The 19,610-nt window shown below is 45.9% G+C and overlaps 1 protein-coding gene across 1 annotated transcript in view; it reads right to left on the bottom strand.

Annotated features, from left to right (window-relative positions):
• The window catches only part of TMCO3 (transmembrane and coiled-coil domains 3), a 57,523-nt gene that overhangs the window by 13,336 nt on the left and 24,577 nt on the right, over positions 1–19,610 (bottom strand). The window contains exons 6-9 of the mRNA XM_039533131.1: positions 17,471–17,563; positions 15,865–16,051; positions 6,417–6,534; positions 5,618–5,813 (exon numbers count right to left, since the gene is read on the bottom strand). Coding sequence (XP_039389065.1) covers positions 5,618–5,813; positions 6,417–6,534; positions 15,865–16,051; positions 17,471–17,563 — 594 coding nt within the window. The remainder of the gene's footprint in view (positions 1–5,617; positions 5,814–6,416; positions 6,535–15,864; positions 16,052–17,470; positions 17,564–19,610) is intronic.

Here is a 19,610-nt window from a genome sequence, read left to right as displayed (position 1 = left end):
AGAGCGAACTGACCCAGGTGAGCACCGAGCCGAGAGATGGGGTGTCTGTCATGAGGGACCCCAAGGGGTGAATGGAACAGCATCCCTGGATACACCAGGGAGGGCGTCAACTCCCGGTCGAGGGAGCCTAGGATGCTCGGGGGGAACGAGACGACCATGAGTATGCTATCTCTGCCTGGGTGGTACACCAAGGTGAGCCACGATTGAAGTGGACGGAGGCGGAGCCTGGCATGTTTGGTTACAAACGTGCAGACAGCCATGTGACTCAGGAAACCTAGGCAAGTGCGAGCCAAAGTTGTCGGGAAGGTCCGTAGACCTTGTACAATTGTTACCATCGCCTGAAACCGAGGCTGAGGTAAGCAGGCTCTGGTGAGACTGGAATCCAGGATGGCCCCAATGAAATCTATTCCCTGTGTGGGAATCAGAGTGGATTTTTCTACTGATCATCAGGCCTAGACACAGGAATAGGTTCGTGTCGATGACCACATGACTGGTAACTTGGACCCGGTAGTCCCTCGAATGAGCCAATCGTCTAGATACGGAGAACGTGTATCCGACGGTGGCGAAGAGAGGTGGCGAGTACCGCCATGCACTTTGAATACACTTGGGCTTTATAGAGGCCAACCGGGAGGGCCGTATACTGGAAATGACAACGGTAGGCCCCAAACCGGGGGTACCGTCTGTGTGGAGGAGAAATGGCGACGTGAAAATACGCGCCCTTCATATCGAGGGCGGCATACCAGTCTCCGGGATCCAAGGATGGGATGACTGTCCCCATGGGTACCATGCGGAACTTAGCTGTATCGTGAACTTGTTGAGTTCCTGCAGGTCTAGGATAGGTCTGAGACCTCCCTTCGCCTAGGGGATTAGGAATTAGTGGGAGTAGAACCCTTTGCCCCTTTCGTTCTTAGGTACCTCCTCTATAGCTCCGATGAAGAGGAGCGTCCGCACCTCTTGCAAGAGGAATCGCTCGTGAGAGGGGTCCCTAAGAGGAACGAGGATGGGTAGGCTTTTGCCCCATTGGTGGTTAGAAGGACCCTAATTTTGGCTCCTTTGGGGTCCTGATTGACGCCTATGACCGCGTAAGCCACGCCCGCTGGCAAAGTCCTGACCTTGTCTGGGCGCAGGGTAAGAGCGGTGAGGCTGGGGACAGAAAGGTCGGCGCTGAAGCACCGGCGTGTGCATGCCGAGAGAGAGCGCAAAGTGACGCTGCTGCCCTTTAGGCTTTGCAGCCTAGGCCCAGTTTTTTCCCAGAGAACAGGCCTTTGCCATTGAAGGGCAAGTCCTGTATGGTGTGCAGCAGCTGCGAGGGAAGGCTCGATAACTGGAGCCATGAAATGCGCCTCGTGGCAACACCCGAGGCCAGAGTCGTGGCAGCGGAGTCAGCTGCATCCAACGAGGCCTGGAGGGAAGCTCTCGCCAGCTTCTTCCTTTGCTCCAGGAGGGCATCGAACTCTTGACGGGAGTTCTGAAGAACCAACTCTGTAAATTTGCCCACCGCCACCCATAGTAGCGGCTAAGCAGGGCTTGCTAGTTTGCTACACGAAGTTGCAGGGCCCCCGCCGAGTACAGTACGGCCCAGTAAGACCATTCGCCTAGCCTCCTTGGATTTAGGGGTTGGTGCCTGCTGGCCATGGCATTCCGTCCCAATGAGGGACTGGGCAACAAGGGAGCAGGGCGGGGGGAGATGTACATATAGGTACTCCTACTCCCTGGAGGATACCATGTACTTGCATTTTGATTAGAGGAGGGCCCGAGGAGTATGTTCCTGCCCCCGCCTCATCCGGGGAGGAGGAAGAAGAAAGGCCAGGGACAAGCGGGTCCTGTGGGGCTCGTGCTCCTGGACGACCTCCTGATCCGGTGGTATCTGGGAGCCCGGTTGAACCAGGGCTTGCTCTGTACCAGTCGGAGGGGGACGGCTAATTGTCACCTCTGGCATCCAGAGCTCGATGGGATCACCGGTATGCCTCTGGCGTGGTAGTACGCCCAAGGTGACCAGAACGACCACTGATAGGTCTCCTGGAAGACTCTGGAGGGCACATCGGAAAACAGAGTACTGCGCATATGAAGTGTCCACACGGGACAACACTGATGCGTGGCTGGATGGCCCTGGAGGAGCTGAAAAGCCCTTGGTAGAGAGTCTCCCTCTCTGACGTCGCTCGACGCGGCACCGGGGATCGGTACCGGGAGGCATACCGGTACTGAGAACGGGACCTGCCACCGGAGCGGTGCCGGGCGGTCGACTGAGATCGCGAGGCTCGATGTCGGGAGTGGCTACGGGAGTCCCGGTGCCTGGAGCCGTGCCGGGTGCTGGATAGGTGCTGAGTGTACCGGGCCGGCGAACGGGACGCTGACCGGTGCCGCGAGTACTACTGGTACTGAAATGGAGAACAGTGCCGAGACGGTGAGCGGCGTCGGGACCTCGATCGGTGACGGGACCGAGAGCGTCTGCGGAACCGCGATCGTGAACGGTGCCGCTCTGCGGTGCCGACGGAGGGTGGTCTGATCAAGGCAGGCTTGCTGATCGACTATATAAGCCGCCCCGGCGGTGCCGGGGGTTGAGGCAGCGCAGACGCTGTCAGTGCAATCAGCTCCCTAGCCGTGGAAACTGTCTCCGGCGTGGAGGGAATAGTGAGCTCGACCACGGCTCGCACCGGGGAGCTTTCCGGCACCGGACTCGACGGCTCTTGCGTGGCCGGGGTCAATGGTGCCGGTATTGTCGGTGCCACGGCAGGTATCGGTGCCGGGAGGTCCAACTTAGTATAGCGCTTGGGCTGTGGAGCAGGCGGCTCTGACGCAGCTTAATAGCGAGCTCAACCACGGCTTGTACCAGGGACTGTTCCAGCACCGGACTCGACGGCTCTTGCGTGGCCGGAGGCGATGGTGCCGATATTGTCGGTGCCACGGCAGATATCCATTCCGGGTGATCCGACTTAGCAAAGCGCTCGGGCTGCGGAGCAGGCGGCTCTGACGCAGCTTAATAGTGAGCTCAACCACGGCTCGTACCGGGGAGCTTTCCGGCACCGGACTCGATGGCTCTTGCGTGGCCGGAGTTAACGGTGCGGATATTGTCAGTGCCACGGCAGATATCCGTGCCGGGCGATCCGACTTAGCAAAGCGCTCGGGCTGCGGAGCAGGCAGCTCGGACGCAGCAGGAGTCCTGTGCCTCTTCATCCTCCAGGAGAGGGATCCATGCCGAGTGAACGTCGGTGCCGGCGACGGCCGGTGCCGGGAGGCCTTGGTGGTACCGGCGATCCAGTGCTGAGGGAGCGCTCCTTGAAGACTAACCAGCGCTCGGCGCCGAGAGCGGAGGAGCAAGAGCTGCCTCTCTCAGGAGCTGTTTGAGACCAAATCCCGCTCTCCTTTGTTCTCGGATTAAAGGCCTCACAAATGCGGCACTTATCTGTGAGGTGAGATCCCTCGAGGCACTTAGGAGAGGATCTCTTGTCGGCATCGGCTTGTGGCCGGCCGAGCATTATAAAACCCTGTGGACCGGGCATCGGACCCGGCACCGGGTGAGGGGATGGGGATAAACCCCGAACCCCTGTGAAATAAATACACTATACTATACTACAAACAAATAAAGTTAACTACAACTATAAACATCTGAACTAAATACTTAACGAGAGAAACTACAAGTAGCTAGGGAAGTGGAGGTCAGCTAAGCCACGCTCCACTGCTCCAATGACCGACACGGGCGGTAAGAAGGAACTGAGGGGCGGATGGGTCGGCAGGGGTATATATTGCGCCATAGCGGCGCCACTCCGGGGGCGCCCAGCCGACCCACCGAGTGTTGCTAGGGTAAAAATCTTCCGATGAACGTGCACGTGGCACGCACACACCTAACTGGAATGCATATGAGCAATCACTCGAAGAAGAATAAGCTGTTTCTTCTCTTACTTATATGACTTAACAATCTGCTGCGCTTGTTTAGAAAAGGATTGGAATCTCAAGCACTTCTGTGTAATTTAGAAAAATGCCATTGCTGTAGAAGTCTATGAATTATGAAATGGTTCGCCTGTTAACCTCTTACATGACCTAAATTATAAAGATTAAAAGATGTAGTCCCTTAGTAAAAAGTGGCATGAATACTCAAGTCCTTTCTCAACGTATGTCTCTACTTAGGGTGGTGTGTACAGTACAGACAATGCATACCCAACTAGCAGTGTAGATGGTGAGACATGGGTCAGCAAATAGAGTACCCTACATGGCTCTCTACATGGCCAAGCAGCGCCTCCCATGTCTACACTGCTGTATTTGGCAATGTCCCACTGCTTCCTTCCTGCTGGAGCCTTTCCACACTGCAGGGAAGACACTGGCAGTAGAGAGTTGCCTGAGCCCTTCACTGCCACATGTAGATACACACCACACTTACAAATGTGAACACAACCTGCCTTCCCTTTCACTGTAGCATGTAGCTACATGTATCCTACACAGCGCCGCAAGTGTAGACAAAGTCTTAATAGCAAGATTTTCTCAGGGTGTATCTGAAAGCATCTATACACATTTTGCTGAACTTAATTGTTTTCATTACTCCATCTTGGTCCTGCTTCTGTTCCCTATAAAATGTCTTAGTGCCAACATTTTGTTTTAAAAAGCTCACAATACAAACATGTCCACAAGCTCCTCTTACTTTTATCATCAGTTTCATACTCTGCTTCTGTCTTGTACTATTAGTCCTAAAGCATAAACTTGGAGAACTGAAAGAATGATCTAAAGCATGGTAACACCAGCAGAAATTCAAAGAGCATGAACAGATTCTGCAAATCCATATCAGTGCTATTTCAAACCCACAGTTCGTAAAATATTATGAGTGATACCCACTTTCTGTTCTCAAACAGTCTGCTCTACTGGATGACTGGAATATGAAGCATTAAATTAATGGAGGGGACACTGGGACAAGAGAAATATACCTCTAAGATCTATCAAGAACTTATTACAATTTAATTTGTGTATGTGTCCTAAAAAACTATAGTGGCTTCAAGGATCCATTATAGCCTTTAAAGAAAAAAATCTGGTTAAAAAAAGTCCCCCCCACAAAAAGAAACAAATAATTTGTAGTAAAGACTAAATTTGGTAAGCCAATAATGTTAAAAACAAATGTAACAGGAAAAAAGTTTACTTTATTTCAGTACCTCAAAATGTCTCCTCAAATTATTTTTCAAATTTATTAAAAACACCCCAAAGAACCCAAACAAACAAAAGCAGTTTTCTCTACTGGAAAATAGGATTTTAAACCTTCAGAAAATTGGGACACACAATGAGGACTAACAGACCTTTACTTGCACCACACACTAATATGATAATTTACACAAACAGTTTTATTTTAAAATTATCTGCTGAAGTTCAACCTGATTTTATTTAGGTTACATAAAATTAAAATTATTGATCCATAACTCCTAATCAATTACCACTTATCACTTATATTGCAGTATAACTTAAAATGTGCTAGATGCTTTGATCCTCCATGCATTTGAGTTTTGGTTTTAAAATACCAATTACAGAACTGTGGAAAATATGTAATAAAGGTTAAATGTGTCAGTGTTTTTGGTACTGATGTCATATTAATCTGTACATCAAAGATATGTAAAAATGTTTTATTATTTTAAAAGATTACCGTTAACATAAGAAAGATGAAAGCAGATATTCCTAAAATGAGGATTTCTTTATTCCCTTTACTCTCCGCATGCAACTTGCGATAATATGGTCCTATGAGATAAGTCTTTATAACAAGACATATAAGAAAAACAGCAGCCAGAGAAAAGAGAATTTGGCCAATCAGTATCAGTATTCTCAGTATTTCCATGACAATGCTAGAAAAGAAAAAAAGAAAAAACATGTTATTTTACCTGTTCTCTTGCCTTTAAACCAGTTTCCCCCAAGTGAAAAATCTAATGGCAAAGGTTTTCAAAAATGGGTTGCTAGTTAACTTCCTCAATTCATATTTAGGCAACTCAATACGTGTCCTAATTATCAAAAATGCAGAGCACCTAGTAATTCCTGCTAAAGTCTAGAATCTCCTCCCGACATGGTCCAACACAGCCTGTATTGGCTGACCTTCAGGGCACAGGGCTCAATAAATTTACTCAGACTTATATTTCAATAGGATGATTATGGGATATAATGGTATAGAAGGCCTTTAATTTTGACACAAATCACAAAAAACAAATGATGGAAAAAAGTTAAGTATTGGGGTGAGGTGTTCTGATTCAATATTATACATATCAATAATATAAGGGTGCACATGACACTGGATGATCATGTTTTGAGAAACTGACATTAAAAATTCTAAATATAGTTTTGTCACAGTCATACACAGATCCATAAGCTTATGGGTGGGCAAATTTGACAAGCCACAAAACAATTAGGCCCTCTTCAGAGACAAATAAATAAATACATTTTTAAAACCTCTTTACCTGGAGTATGTGCTGGCTCCTGCTTGAATAAGCGTTGGCATAACAGCTATAAATAAACCAAGCTGTACATCCTGCATTACCAGCATACCAAGTAGTACACTACTGTAATCAATATCACCTGTTTGTCAGAAAAAGACGCTGATAAAAATGTAGCTTGATGCAGACGAAACATCTAATGGCATCTGTAACAATGTGAGTAGTAACCATATATCTAGAGACTTCTTCATTGACTGAAGATATAGAATACAGTGTTATACTTTATATTTTTTTAATCAAACTATGGCAATCTAAATATGGAAATAATTATAAGCCATTTTCAGGAAGTTTTTATCATGGATTAAAAATAAGTTTTTGTTAAAGCCAGCTGATCAGTTATTGGGTATATCATTTCTATTTTGTAAACTAACTAAGATGCTGTAGAACAGGGGTCTCAAACTCCCATGTCGCAGGCCATCTGCAGCCCTCGGAGGCAAGATGGGAGGAGAGACGCAGGCAGACATGCTGCAGACAATGTTCGCTGTAGGCGCTGCCCCCATAGCTCCCATTGGCCGGGGGGAAAGGGACAGAGATATCATTAGTTGCCGGGCAAAGTCAGCCATGGAGGCAGCATCATTAGTTGCCCGGCAGAATCAGCCATGGAGGCAGCATCACTTTTCTCCCCCACAATGAATATAAACAAGTCAAAATTCTGAACACAACTATCTGATGCACACCTTGGTGCAATCCTGAAGGTTTCAACTGCTCAGTCCCTGAGGCCAAACATCAACAAAGTGACAGAACTGAAGCGTTGCCAGGTGTCTGGCAAACACTAAAACCTCTTTGGCAGGTGAAGAATTGTAGAAAAAGTTGTATGACAGTTTTATTATTTCTAAGAAATTCAAAATAGAACGTTTTCTTTTCTGAACAGCATCTTCAGTGACATTATTGGCCCGCTGAGAGGATTTGAGGACTGGCACTGGCCCTAAGGCAAATTGAGTTTGAGACCCCTGCTGTAGAATGATAGACACAGAAGCCTGATGAATAGACATAGAATGCATAAAATATTCTTTAAGTTTCATGCAATGGGGTGTGAATAAACCTAAGTTAGTGTCCATTAAGGAGATGTGCAGTTTCTTTCTTAATTACAATACACCGGGGTAGGCAACCTATGGCAGATTTTCAGTGGCATTCACACTGCCCGGGTCCTGGCCACCGGTCTGGGGGATTCTGCATTTTAATTTTAAATGAAGCTTCTTAAACATTTCAAAAACCTTATTTACTTTACATACAACAATAGTTTAGTTATATATTATAGACTTTTAGAAAGAGACCTTCTAAAAACATTGAAATGTATTACTGGTATGCAAAACCTTAAATTAGAGTGAATTAATGAAGACTTGGCATACCACTTCTGAAAGGTTGCCGACCCCTGCAATAGACCTTTGGGGAAGAAGAAAGGAGGTGGGCAAAAAGCTTATGAGGCAAAAATTTTGGGAATCATTGGGAAAATAAGGAGCTGTTACGTAAGATACATTTCTCCTCTGAAATGTGTTCAAGTAAAACTCTTTTGACTTTCCATATCTATTCTATATGTGCATTCGGAATCATACCTACTTCTTTAGTGATAAAAATAAGGTTGCTTTTCAGCCCTGTTAGCACTGTGGAGCCAATACAACTAAGAGATTGAGCTGCATTCTATTACTTCTTCTGTATCAGAATTATTTGTTAATTTCTGATCAGTTACATCTACGCAAACCCATTGATAAATAACAATTACTAACCTTTCTGTAAACTGTTGTTCTTCCAGATGTGTTGCACATGTCTGTTCCAATGTAGGCATATGCATGCCCTGAGCACAGTTGCTGGAATTTTTTCCCCTACTGGTATACGTCAGGTTGGCTCCAGCACCCTCTAGTGCTGTACGCTCACAGCGCCAGTAAAAGGACCCTGCCAACCCTGCTCCACCTCAGTTTCTTCTTATCGACTGACTCTGACAGAGGGGTAGGAGAGTGGGTTTTGGAATGGACATGTGCAACATACCTTAAAGAATAGTTACAGAAAGGTTATTAACTGTTTTTTTCTTCGAGTGCTTTCATGTGTCCATTCCAATGTAGGTAACTCACAAGCAGTTGTACAGGAAATGGGCTTGGAGTTCTAGGACAGACTGACTGCAAGACTGCGTGGCTGAAGTTGGCATCGTCTCTAGCCTGATGGGTGATGACAAAGTTCATTGAGAACATGTGCACCGACAACCAGGTTGCTGCTCTGTAGATGTCCTGAATAGGGACTTGTGCTAGGAAGGCAGCTGAGGAGGCCTGTGATCTTGTGGAATGAGCAATCAGATTAGCTGGGGGGTGAGATGCCTGGATGCATGAAATAATCCAGGCTGAAATTATCTGGGCAGAAATGGGAAGACCCTTCATTCTCTCTGCTATTCCTATGAACAGCTGAGTTGATCTGTGGAATAGTTTGGTTCTTTGTATGTAGCAAGCCAGAGCCCATCTAACATCCAAGGACTGTAGGCGCTGTTCCTCTCTGTTCACATGCCATTTAGAGTAGAATACTGGTAGGAAGATTGCTTTACTGCAGGGGAATTGCAAAACCACCTTTGGGAGGAATGACAGGTGTGGATCCAGCTGAAACCTATCCATGAAGATTGTATATGGGGATTCCAATGTAAGGGCTTATTTCTGAAACCCTTCTGGCCAAAGTGATGGCCACTAAGACAACCACTTTCCAGAAGAGGTGCAACAACAAGCAGGTTGCTACTGGCTCAAATGGTGGACCCGTGAGTTTCAACAAGACAAGGTTTAGATCTCAGGGAGGAATGGATTTTCTAACCTGGGGGCATACCATCTCCAGGCCTTTGAGAAAATGGATAACAATCTCAAGTGGAAAAAAAATGGACTGGTTGTTGACCTTGGGATGAAAGGCTAAAATGGCTGCTAGGTGAACCTTGAACTGAAGAGAGGGACAGACTTTGTTTCAGCAGCAGAAGGTATTCCAAAATGAGCTGCAGAGAGGGCTGTGTAGGTGGAATTCCCTGTTGGGAAGACCAGCTGGAGAACAGCTTCCATTTTGCAAGTAGGTGGCCCTGGTGGAGGGTTTTCTACAGCCCAGTAGGACTCTATGGACCTGCTCCAAGCAAGCTTGCTCCTCAGGATTCAGCCATAGAATTTCCAGGCCATCAGATGAAGAGAGCTTAGGTTCAGATTGAGCAGGCAACTGTGCTCTTGAGAGATCAGATCTGGGTGTAGTGGAAGCAGTAGCAGGGTCTCCACCGAAAGGCCTCAGAGGGAGGTGAACCAATGTTGCCAGTGCCATGCCAGGTTTAGGAGAATGACCTGCACTCAGTCCCGCTTGATCTTCATCAGAACCTTCAGATTCAGTGGGGTAGGAGGGAATGCATAAAACAGGTGATTTATCCATGATAACAGGAACGTGTCTGTGAGAGACCCTGGACTGTGGCCTCCCAGGGAGCAGAACTGATGGCATTTCTTGTTGTTGCAGGTAGCAAACAGATCTATAAGGGGAGTTCCCCATGGTTGGAAGAAGTCCCTTGTGATGTCCGGTTGGAGGGACCACTTGTGGTGAGAGGAGAAAGACATGCTGAGGTGATCTGCCAACTGGTTCTGCATTCCTGGAAGGTAGGACGCTTCTAAACTGATTGAGTGTGCGATGCAGAGCTCCCACAGCCGGATTGCTTCCTGACACAAGGGGGAAGGGTGCACTCTGCCCTTTCTGTTGATATATAACATGGCCATCATGTTGTCTGTGAGAACCAAAATGATCTTGTTTGTAATGTGGGGTAGGAACACCTGACAGGCTAGGCGGATCGCCTGGAGCTCCCTGACATTGATATGGAGGGAAAGCTCTTCTTGAGACCAGAGGCCCTGAGTCCTGAGGGACCCTAGGTGGGCACCCCAGCTGAGGGCTGATACGTCGGATACTAGAGATATTGACAGTTGAGGGCAGCAAAAAGGGTACCCCCGCACATAGCATGCAATGGTTCGGCCACCATGTCAGTGAATCAAAGACCTCAGTGGGAACAGTGAGCACCTTGTCCAGGTGATGACGTGAGGGAGAGTATACTGCAGCCAACCACACTTGGAGAGATCGGAGATGTAGCCTCACGTGTTGCACTACATATGTGCATGAAGCCATGTGGCCCAGAAGACTCAGACTCTTTCATGCAGTCGTGATCTGATAAGCCTGGAGTGATCTTATCAGGACTGTAATTGAACGAAAGTGATCATCTGGAAGAAGGGCCCTTGCCTGCACAGAGTTGAGAACTGCACTGATGAACTCTATCCTTTGGACAGGAATAAGGTTGGATTTCTGGTCGGTTACCAGTAGGCCTAGTGGTTGGAAGGTCAATTGGATGAGACTGATGTCGGATTCACCTGAGCTCTGGACAAGCCTCTGACCAGCCAGTTGGCGAGATAAGGGAATATACGAACTCCCTTTTTTCTGAGAAAAGCTGGCACCACTGCCATACATTTGGTGAAGACCCATTGGGTGATGGACAGGCCAAACGGAAGAACTGCAAACTGGTAATGAACTTGGTTCACGACAAATCTTAGGAATCGTCTGTGGCCTTGGAAAAATTGATATGTGGAAGTATGTGTCCTTGAGATCAAGGGCGGCATACCGATCCCTTGGATCCAGAAAGGGAATGATGGAAGCCAAGGAGACCATGTGAAACTTTAAGTTCTTGAAATAGCAGTTGAGACGATGCAGGTCTAGGATTGGTCTGAAACCACCCTTGGCTTTCAGGATTAGAAAGTAACAGGAATAGAACACCTTTCTTCTTAGGTAGAACAGAAACTCTTCCATGGCTCCCACCAAAAGGAGGGATTGGACTTCTTATTCCAACAGTTGCTCATGAGAAGGGTCCCTGAAGATGAATAGTGAAAGGGTGTGGGAAGTTGGGGTAGACAAAAACTGGATGGTGTATCCCATTTCTACTGTGCTTAGAACCCAATGATCCGAGGTAATGTGGGTCCAGGCATCGAAGATGCGCAAGAATTGGTTGGAAAACAAAGGGGCAACTGGATCTAGTGCTGAGGGGATTGTAATGTTGACCTTGAGCATCTCACCAAAACGAATGCTTCAAGGTCCCCAAGTGTTTGGGGCCAATCTGTATTGGTCCTGCTGAGGAGGTTGGTGGAGGGGGCCTTCGTCTGAACCTCCTGCTCTTCTTCCTCTGCTGATCTTGCCTTGCTGGCTGGGCAAAGTAGAGGCCAGTCTGTTGGGGCCTGTAGTGCTTTCTGGATACAGGCGGGATATCATCATCGGTGATCCCTTGATTCTCTACCACAGATATACATATGGGTCCTGAGATGATTCAGGAGCCCTATCTTGGAACCACAGATCCACCCACAGTAGGTGTGCACATTTCCTGGTAGGTCATCTGCCTGCTGGGAGAAAGTTCATTCTTTTTCCTTCCTTCTCTCTCTCTTTTCAGCTTTGAGGGCATGGTATACAGATCAAAGATTTCAAGGTCACCTTAGAGTCTTTAAGGCCATCTAGTCTAGCGTCCGTTTGCTCTGAAAAGAGCATGACCCTTCAAAGGGGAGGTCTTGAAGGATATGTTGCACCTCATGCAGAAACCCTGAGGACTGCAACCACGAGTTCCTGTGCATGGTTACAGCTGTGGCTATTGATCTGGCTGTGGAATCTTCCCTTCCTTGACTAAGTATGAGAATTCTTGCCTAGACGCCTGAGGGAGCAAGTCCTTAAATTTTAGCACAGACTCCCACATATTAAAATCATAGCAGCCTCGCAAGGCTTGCTGGTTCACTATGCTAGCTGTAGAAGCCCATGGAGTAGGACTTCTGAAAAAAAAAAAAAAGGTCCAATTTCTTTGGGTCTTTCGCTTTGGACATGGACCCTGCCTCACTCTGTCAATCCCTTTAGTTGGCAGCCACCACAACCAGGGACCCTGGGGGAGGGTGCAAGGGAAGGAACTTGTACCCTTTAGCTGGTACAAAATATTTATGTTCTGTATGTTTCACTGTAGGAGGGACAGAGGGAGATAGGGGTTTGTCACAGTGCCCTGACTGGGTCCATAATGGCCTGGTTAAGTGGTAGAGCCACTCTAGAGTGGCCCACCACGAAAATATCTAAGAGACTATGTATTGTCTCCTTGACCATCTCTGCTTGTATTCCCAAGTTTGAGGCTTCCCGCTTTAACAAATCCTGGAATGTTTTGTGGTGAGGACATCCCTGCTGCCCCCACTGCCTTGTCTGGAGAGGACAACAAAAAGGCTATGACAGTCAAGGAGCCTCCGTCACTTCCTCAATGTCAGTAAAAATCTGCAGTACTTCTTCCTTCCTAAGAAGAACTGGGGAGAGTGGTGTCAGCAGGGCCCTTCATACCAGTGCTATGAGCGCGCAGCACCAGAGGGCACTCAAGCCAACCCAAGGGATACTAATAGGGGAAAAATCTCTGGCAACTGTGCTCAGGGCATGCACACACCTACATTTGAATGGACATGTGCAAGCACTCGAAGAAGCACAACAGGTTGCACAGTTGTCAGTGAGGTTCTGCACCAAAAAATTAAAAATTCTGCACACAATATTTTAAAATTCTGCAAATTTTATTTGTCAATAAATAAATATGGAGGCTCCAAAATAGCAGTAGGGAGCACAGGCCACTGTGCTGCATGGAGGTGGGAGATCACCCTGCAACTCTTCCCCCCAGCCCCAGGACATGGACTCAGCAGTGAGGCTGCACCTGACCTTGACACAGCACAAGGCTTGGGCCTGCCCCAGAAACATCCCAGGGGCCTTGCCCCTCTGCGCAAGGTGCACAGGTGTGGGCACGCAGGCTCAGCCTAGCAAAATCCAAGAGTGGAGGGACTTAGCATGGGTGGGAGCAGCTCAGTTTGGTGTTCAGGCTTGTTGAGGGTTCCGGGTGCAGGGGTAATGGGACTCTCCAGGGGGTCAAGGTGAAGTTGGTTGGGGATCAGAAGGAGGGGTCTGGGTGTGTCAGGTTCGGGGGGGGGGTGTCCAGGTGCGGGAGACTCATTGGAGTGGTCCAGGTGCAGGGGGATGGGGTTCATCAGGATAGGGGTTCGAGTGCAGGGAGCTCAGCAGGAGGTGGCCTGGGTCCAAGGGTGGGGGTCTGGGTGCAGGGTAATGGGGCTTGGTGGTCTGGGTGCCGGTGAGCTCTGAATGCCGGAAGTGAAGCTTGGCATGAAGGATTCAAGTGGAGGGCTCGGTACAGGGCAGGGGCGGCTCTAGGGATTTTGCCGCCCCAAGCACGGCAGGCAGGCTGCCTCCGGCGGTTTGCCTGCAGAGGGTCCGCTGGTCCCGCGGCTTCAGCGGACCGCCCGCAGGCATGCCTGCGGGAGGTCCTCCGAAGCCGCAAGACCAGCAGACCCTCCGCAGGCACGCCTGCGGGAGGTCCGCCGAAACCGCGGGACCAGCGGACCCTCTGCAGGCAAACCGCCGGAGGGAGCCTGCCTGCCGCCCCCGCGGCTTGCTGCCCCAAGCACGCTCTTGGTGTGCTGGGGCCTGGAGCCGCCCCTGGTACAGGGGTTCTGTGTGCGGAGGCGTGAGGCTTGGCAGGGGGTCTGGATGCACAGGAGTTGAGCGGATGGGGGGGAACAACTCCCCATATAGTGACCCCTCTCCCCATGGCTGAAGAGCAATGGGGCAGGAAGCGGAGTGTGTACACAGAGCTTCCTGCAGCCCAGGAAGGTTTCTGGGGGTGGTCTGACCCAGTCCCAGCCACTCCTTGCAAGGAATCGGAAGTCCCATCCTCCTCCGCCCCCAGCCTAGACAAGACTAGCAGCTGAGCCAGGCACAGGGTAGGAGCTGCTGGGGCATCCCCAGCCCTGCCACTCCCCTCCCCCCCGTAGTGATTTATTTCAGGTACCCGAAGCAGCCAGCAGTGAAGTGATGTGCCCGTGCTGCTGGGGAGGGGTACATGACCACTCTTGCAGCTTCCCTTTGCTTCCTTGTTAGAAAGTCATTTTTCTGCCAGGACGCAAAAAAAATAAAAATAAAAAATGGGGGAGCATGAATTCTGCGGACACACAGTGGCGTAGTATTCTCCCAGGAGTAATCATTTGACTTGAAGAACCTTTATTACTGGTAATGATTAAGGCTAAGATTTTGTCATGGTTATTCTTAGTAAAAGTCATGGACAGGTCATGGGCAATAAACAAAAATTCATGGAAGCCGTGACCTGTCTGTGACTTTTGCTGATGCGGCTCCATAGTTTCCCCTGCCACCGTGGTGGCTAGGAGCTGCATAGTTCTCTCCCTCAACCCCCATAAGGCTGTCCCCAGTTGCTGAAAGTGTGGAGGCTGTTGCCTGTTGCTGGAACCCAGCCGGGGCCTCACTGGCTGCTAGCTCCCGTCCCACAGACCCAGGGGCTGAAGCAGAAAATGTCATGGAGGTCTCTGGAAGTCACGGCTTCCGTGACCTCTGTGACATAAACGTAGCCTTAGTAATGATAAATGAGAAGTAAACAACAAATTTTGACTGAGAGAAAATAATTAATGGAAATAATTAAACATGGAATTCACACATTGGCATTTTTACAGTCACAGAGTAGAATTACACTACGTGAAGTGTGTAGGAATGGGAGTGCATTTCTTCTAAAAGGAAAAAACTAGAAAATACAGGATAAGTGCATAATTTAAGGAAAACTTTCAGACTCAGAGCCCTGAAATTTACATTCATAATTTTCTTAGATATTTAACCAAAAACTATTCACTGAGAGTGCTGCCTTAACTTTCCTGTAGCACATCCGCCTATATGAAGCTAAAAGTATTTAGAGTAAAGAGTATATTAGCAGGCAAGCCTCAGACTGCAGAAAGAAGGTGCAAGTTACTGGGTCAGGCCTTTCTGCCCTCATGGCAGATTGGTCGTAGCAGTCTTAATCTGGCGATTTAGCATACACATGAAAATCACCTGTGGTTGAAAGGGTTAAAATCAGTGTTGGACTCCATTACAAAGGGATGTCATAAAAGAGAACATGACTCCTTATAAATACATGATGCTATTATCTATTAAGATTCTTATATTTTAGAGGAAGTGGGCCTGTGCAAACCACACAAAAACAAGCAAGCACCAATGCTTGGTACACCTCTACTCCAATATAACGCTCTCCTCAGGAACCAAAAAAATCTTACCGTGTTATAGGTGAAACTGCATTATATTGAACTTATTTTGATCCAATGGAGCACGCAGCCCCGCCCCCCCATAGTGCTGCTTTACTGTGTTATATCCGAATTCATGTTATATCGGGTTGCGTTATTTCGGGGTAGAGGTGTATTATCAAAATAATATTCTAGGCTCTCCATCAAGTTAGTACATTACATAATAATGGCAATGCTCTCTTTTCTATTTTGTCTCATGACACTAGTATGATGCTCAACCATTTTGAGAATTTATTACAGACATTTTTAATCAGCACTGTCATTGGGACAATCCATATCTAAATTGCACCTACCTTCTTTATCTCCTCGAGCACTCCCTACAAGGAATCTGGACACTAGGGGTGTGCTGGATAAGGATAAACAAGTAGAAATGAAGACACTCTGTGTTGGTCTAATCTGTAGTAAATGTCCCCATAGTAAGCCAAAAGCAATCATCAGAAGTGTCATGTAACAGGGTCCTTGCAAAGATATCTTCCACACCTTGAGGATAACACACAGTTAGATTTGTATTGTATAACCTGAGGGTTATTCTCTCATTGATGAATGTTACATTGGTTTTCAACGTGAGTAGTAAAAGAGATCCATGTGATTTTGGGCTGCAGAGTTATACCATAGAGGTAATAGCCCCTCACTACACAGCTCTGCTGAGATAGCACCTGGTAGACTATGTCCAGTGCTGGGTACCTTATTAGATGTATTAGACAAACTGGAGGGAGTTCAGAGAAGAGAAATGAAAATAATTAAAGGGATAGATGGCTTGACATGGTAATTGTTGACAAATTGAACTATACAGACACCACATAAGCAGAGGACTTATTTAGCATGATGCTAGGAGTAATGGGATAAAATAAAGAAAAGGAAAAAACGTTAAATATCAGGAAAACCCTCCCAAATATGAGAGCTACCATGCTATGGAACAGTTTTTAAGAGAAAACCCATCCCCCAAAATTATTTAAAACTAGACAGGACAAAACACTAGAAAATATATTGTAGTAGGTACAACTCAATCCAGCAATGGCAAGGTATGGACTAGCATACGGTTTAATAGGCCTTCATCTTTAACATCTGTAATTTATGAGTGTCTATAATTTATATAATTAAACTGAGATACTCCTATCATTGTCCAGATATCAATAAAATAGACCACCTTTTATGTGATCTCACTGGCTTTCAACCAGCAATCTAAAACAAACATATGCCATGCAAAATGTGTCTTTTTAGCTATTACTGTTATTTGTATTATTGTGCTAGTTTTAATAATTTTGCAACAGTATATTTTCTATTAAAATTAATGTATCTTAACCTTATATCATAAAATCAGCTGCAGTTCCTGACTCTCTACATTAACAAGTCAACTTTTCTTTAACATATTTGTCCCTTTTTTTGCTGAAGTCTGACTATCTCAATACATAAATTAGGTTATACTATGGTACATGTCTAATCAAGGGCCAACAGGCTCTAACAACACATTTCATCCAGTACACTTTATGTTGTAAATCCATCATGTGGCATTTAATACATTAACTATGCCTTGCAGGACACATGCCTGCTTCACAACATTGTGATGTCTACACCTCTACAACTAGATTCAACATCACAATATAATATAGTTGGATTGCCCTGCAGTAAATGTGTGTCTTCATTTCCTAGAAATCATGAACTGTTCTGTGAAAATCAAGATGGATATTAAAATAGGCACTAGGATAACATTTTCTGCATTCTTTCTCCTCCACCCCCAGTATCTGAAGAAAGAACCAGAGATATTTTTCTTACTTTTAAAAATCATGGTCAAACTACATTAAGATATATTGTAGACAGGCTTTTAAATTCTGAAATATAATTGATAACTTCAACATCACCAATCAAATCCTGAAATGCAGAAGTTTTATACACAAATACCTTTCTTAGCCTTTCAGGGGAAAACTCCAGACCAACTAGAAACAGAGTGAAGAACACACCAAACTCTCCCAATGTTTCCACTTGTACAATAGACTGCAAAATAAGAATATAAAATGTTCAGTGTAGTCTGCTTACTATAATATAATATAATCACATCTACATTACTATTTTAGATCAGCAGTACCCAAATTGTGGTCTTTGGAACACTTACTGGTAGTCATATGGTGCTGGTTCTCTTTGTTCACAACTATTTCTGAAGGTGGCCAGGCTCTCTTTTACAACGATGACTTACAAACAAGAAGGAACCTGCCTACCTGCCTCTTTTTAGGGGCTGTTGCTACATAAAGAGTGGTGAAAATGGAACAAGAGCTGTCTTCAGGAATTGGAGCCACCAATCACCATTAGGAGACAAATGCCCCGAGGAGTGGAAAAAAATAATGAAGCAGCTGGAGAACATTTCCAGAGGAGAAGGAAACCAAACAGCAGGGAAGCAGGTGCAGACCAAAACAAGGGGACCAGGTGGCAGAGATGCATGTACAGGGTGCAGCAAGAGGAGAGAAGAATAGAACAGATGGTAGGAAAAGATTAAATGAAGAGCAAAAGTAGGTATTAGTTTTTTTCACAAGTGATTGAACATTTCACACTGGACAGCTAAAAATACATAAATACTTCCTTGCAGCAAGGACCGCAGTTACTTTGAAAAGTGATATTGGCATGTTATGTGACTGGGAACAACAGAGGTGATGGCCTGCGCAATCGCACATAGGTGGTATTCTGCAAGACAACCTCTCTATTAACATGTGTTGCACACTATGAAAATTACAGTGGACCCCTGATTGGTTCTAAAACATCTTTATCAGTAAACAGTCAAATTTTTAAGCATGTGTCTACTGTAAGTACACAGACTTTTTAAAAAAAATTACATATTCATTCACTCCAATTTTCAATCCCTCATTTATTGGGCAAAAAATCTCTCTCGGAAACTGAAGTTTTGCATGCTTAGTCTGCAAGTGGACTTTTGCTAAGATTGGCTGAAATGAGTTTTGTCACTTTTGTTTGTATTCTTCTAGGTATGCATGAAGGAAGATGAAAACTGGAGTTTAAGACAAATTTGTTTTTCCTCCAACATATCATTTTATCGATAGTTTGGTGGGACTTAAAACAATCTTCTGTTCTCTGCTATTGCTACAATGGTCCCTAAACTCCCTCCCCTGCTTTGTCCTCACAGTTTACAGATTACCTGTGACAGATGAAGCAAGAAGGAGATAACTAGACAGTCAGTGACAAATCTTATGCTGAGTCTGATTACAAAATACATTAAAAAAATTATTCTGTGTCTTTGCTCTCTGCATAGCAAGATTTCAAAGCACTCAAGTTTGCAGAGGCCAATGCTGAGCATTGCTGAAAATCCCACCTGTAACATTATCAGCCTTCAATATTTGACAGTGATTATAAATAAATGCACTAATATAATTTTGTTAGAACCTGACAAGTGCATGACTAATTGCAATAAAATTAATTTAAAGGTGAAGAGACCATTGCCATTATTTAGTGGACACACTGTGTTCTGAAAATGTAAATGATCACTAAAGTCAATGGGAGCAGAGTTAAGCCAATGCCAAGTACTTTTGAAAATACCACCCATAAGTTTATTTTCATCTGCAAAGTTTTGAACTCTAAAAATGTTCAATGTATTTTGCCTACAAAAGGAATTTGTAACAGTCCTCATGTGGTTTGCATTAAATACTTCTTCAGTGTTTGTAAAGCACTTTGAGATCTTTTGATTACAATTCCATAGATCAATTTTTACTCAACTAATTTCCCATTTTATAGCGGGGGAAACAGGCCTAGAACTCCTGTTTACATAGACAAGAATTTCACACAGTGTTTATTTCTCTGGTGTTTTTGGCAATAATCCTGACAGATTTAAATTTAAATTAGAGATTCTAAAAGGGCTGAACTTGATAAATTTGTAAATAAATGCCTATTAATTGCACTTATTGAATATGGATTGATGTCTCCTGAGCTAAATGTACATGAAGCCAAAGGCAGTCCTAAATCACCCCTCAGGACACACATATCTCTGATGTCTTTATAAGGGAGGGAGCTTCTGCCTAGCTACTATATTGCTTTGCAGTGC

The sequence above is a fragment of the Mauremys reevesii genome, linkage group 1 (genome assembly GCF_016161935.1).
Source record: "Mauremys reevesii isolate NIE-2019 linkage group 1, ASM1616193v1, whole genome shotgun sequence".
Lineage (NCBI taxonomy): Eukaryota > Metazoa > Chordata > Testudines > Geoemydidae > Mauremys > Mauremys reevesii.
This window is presented reverse-complemented; position numbering and strand designations above follow the sequence as displayed.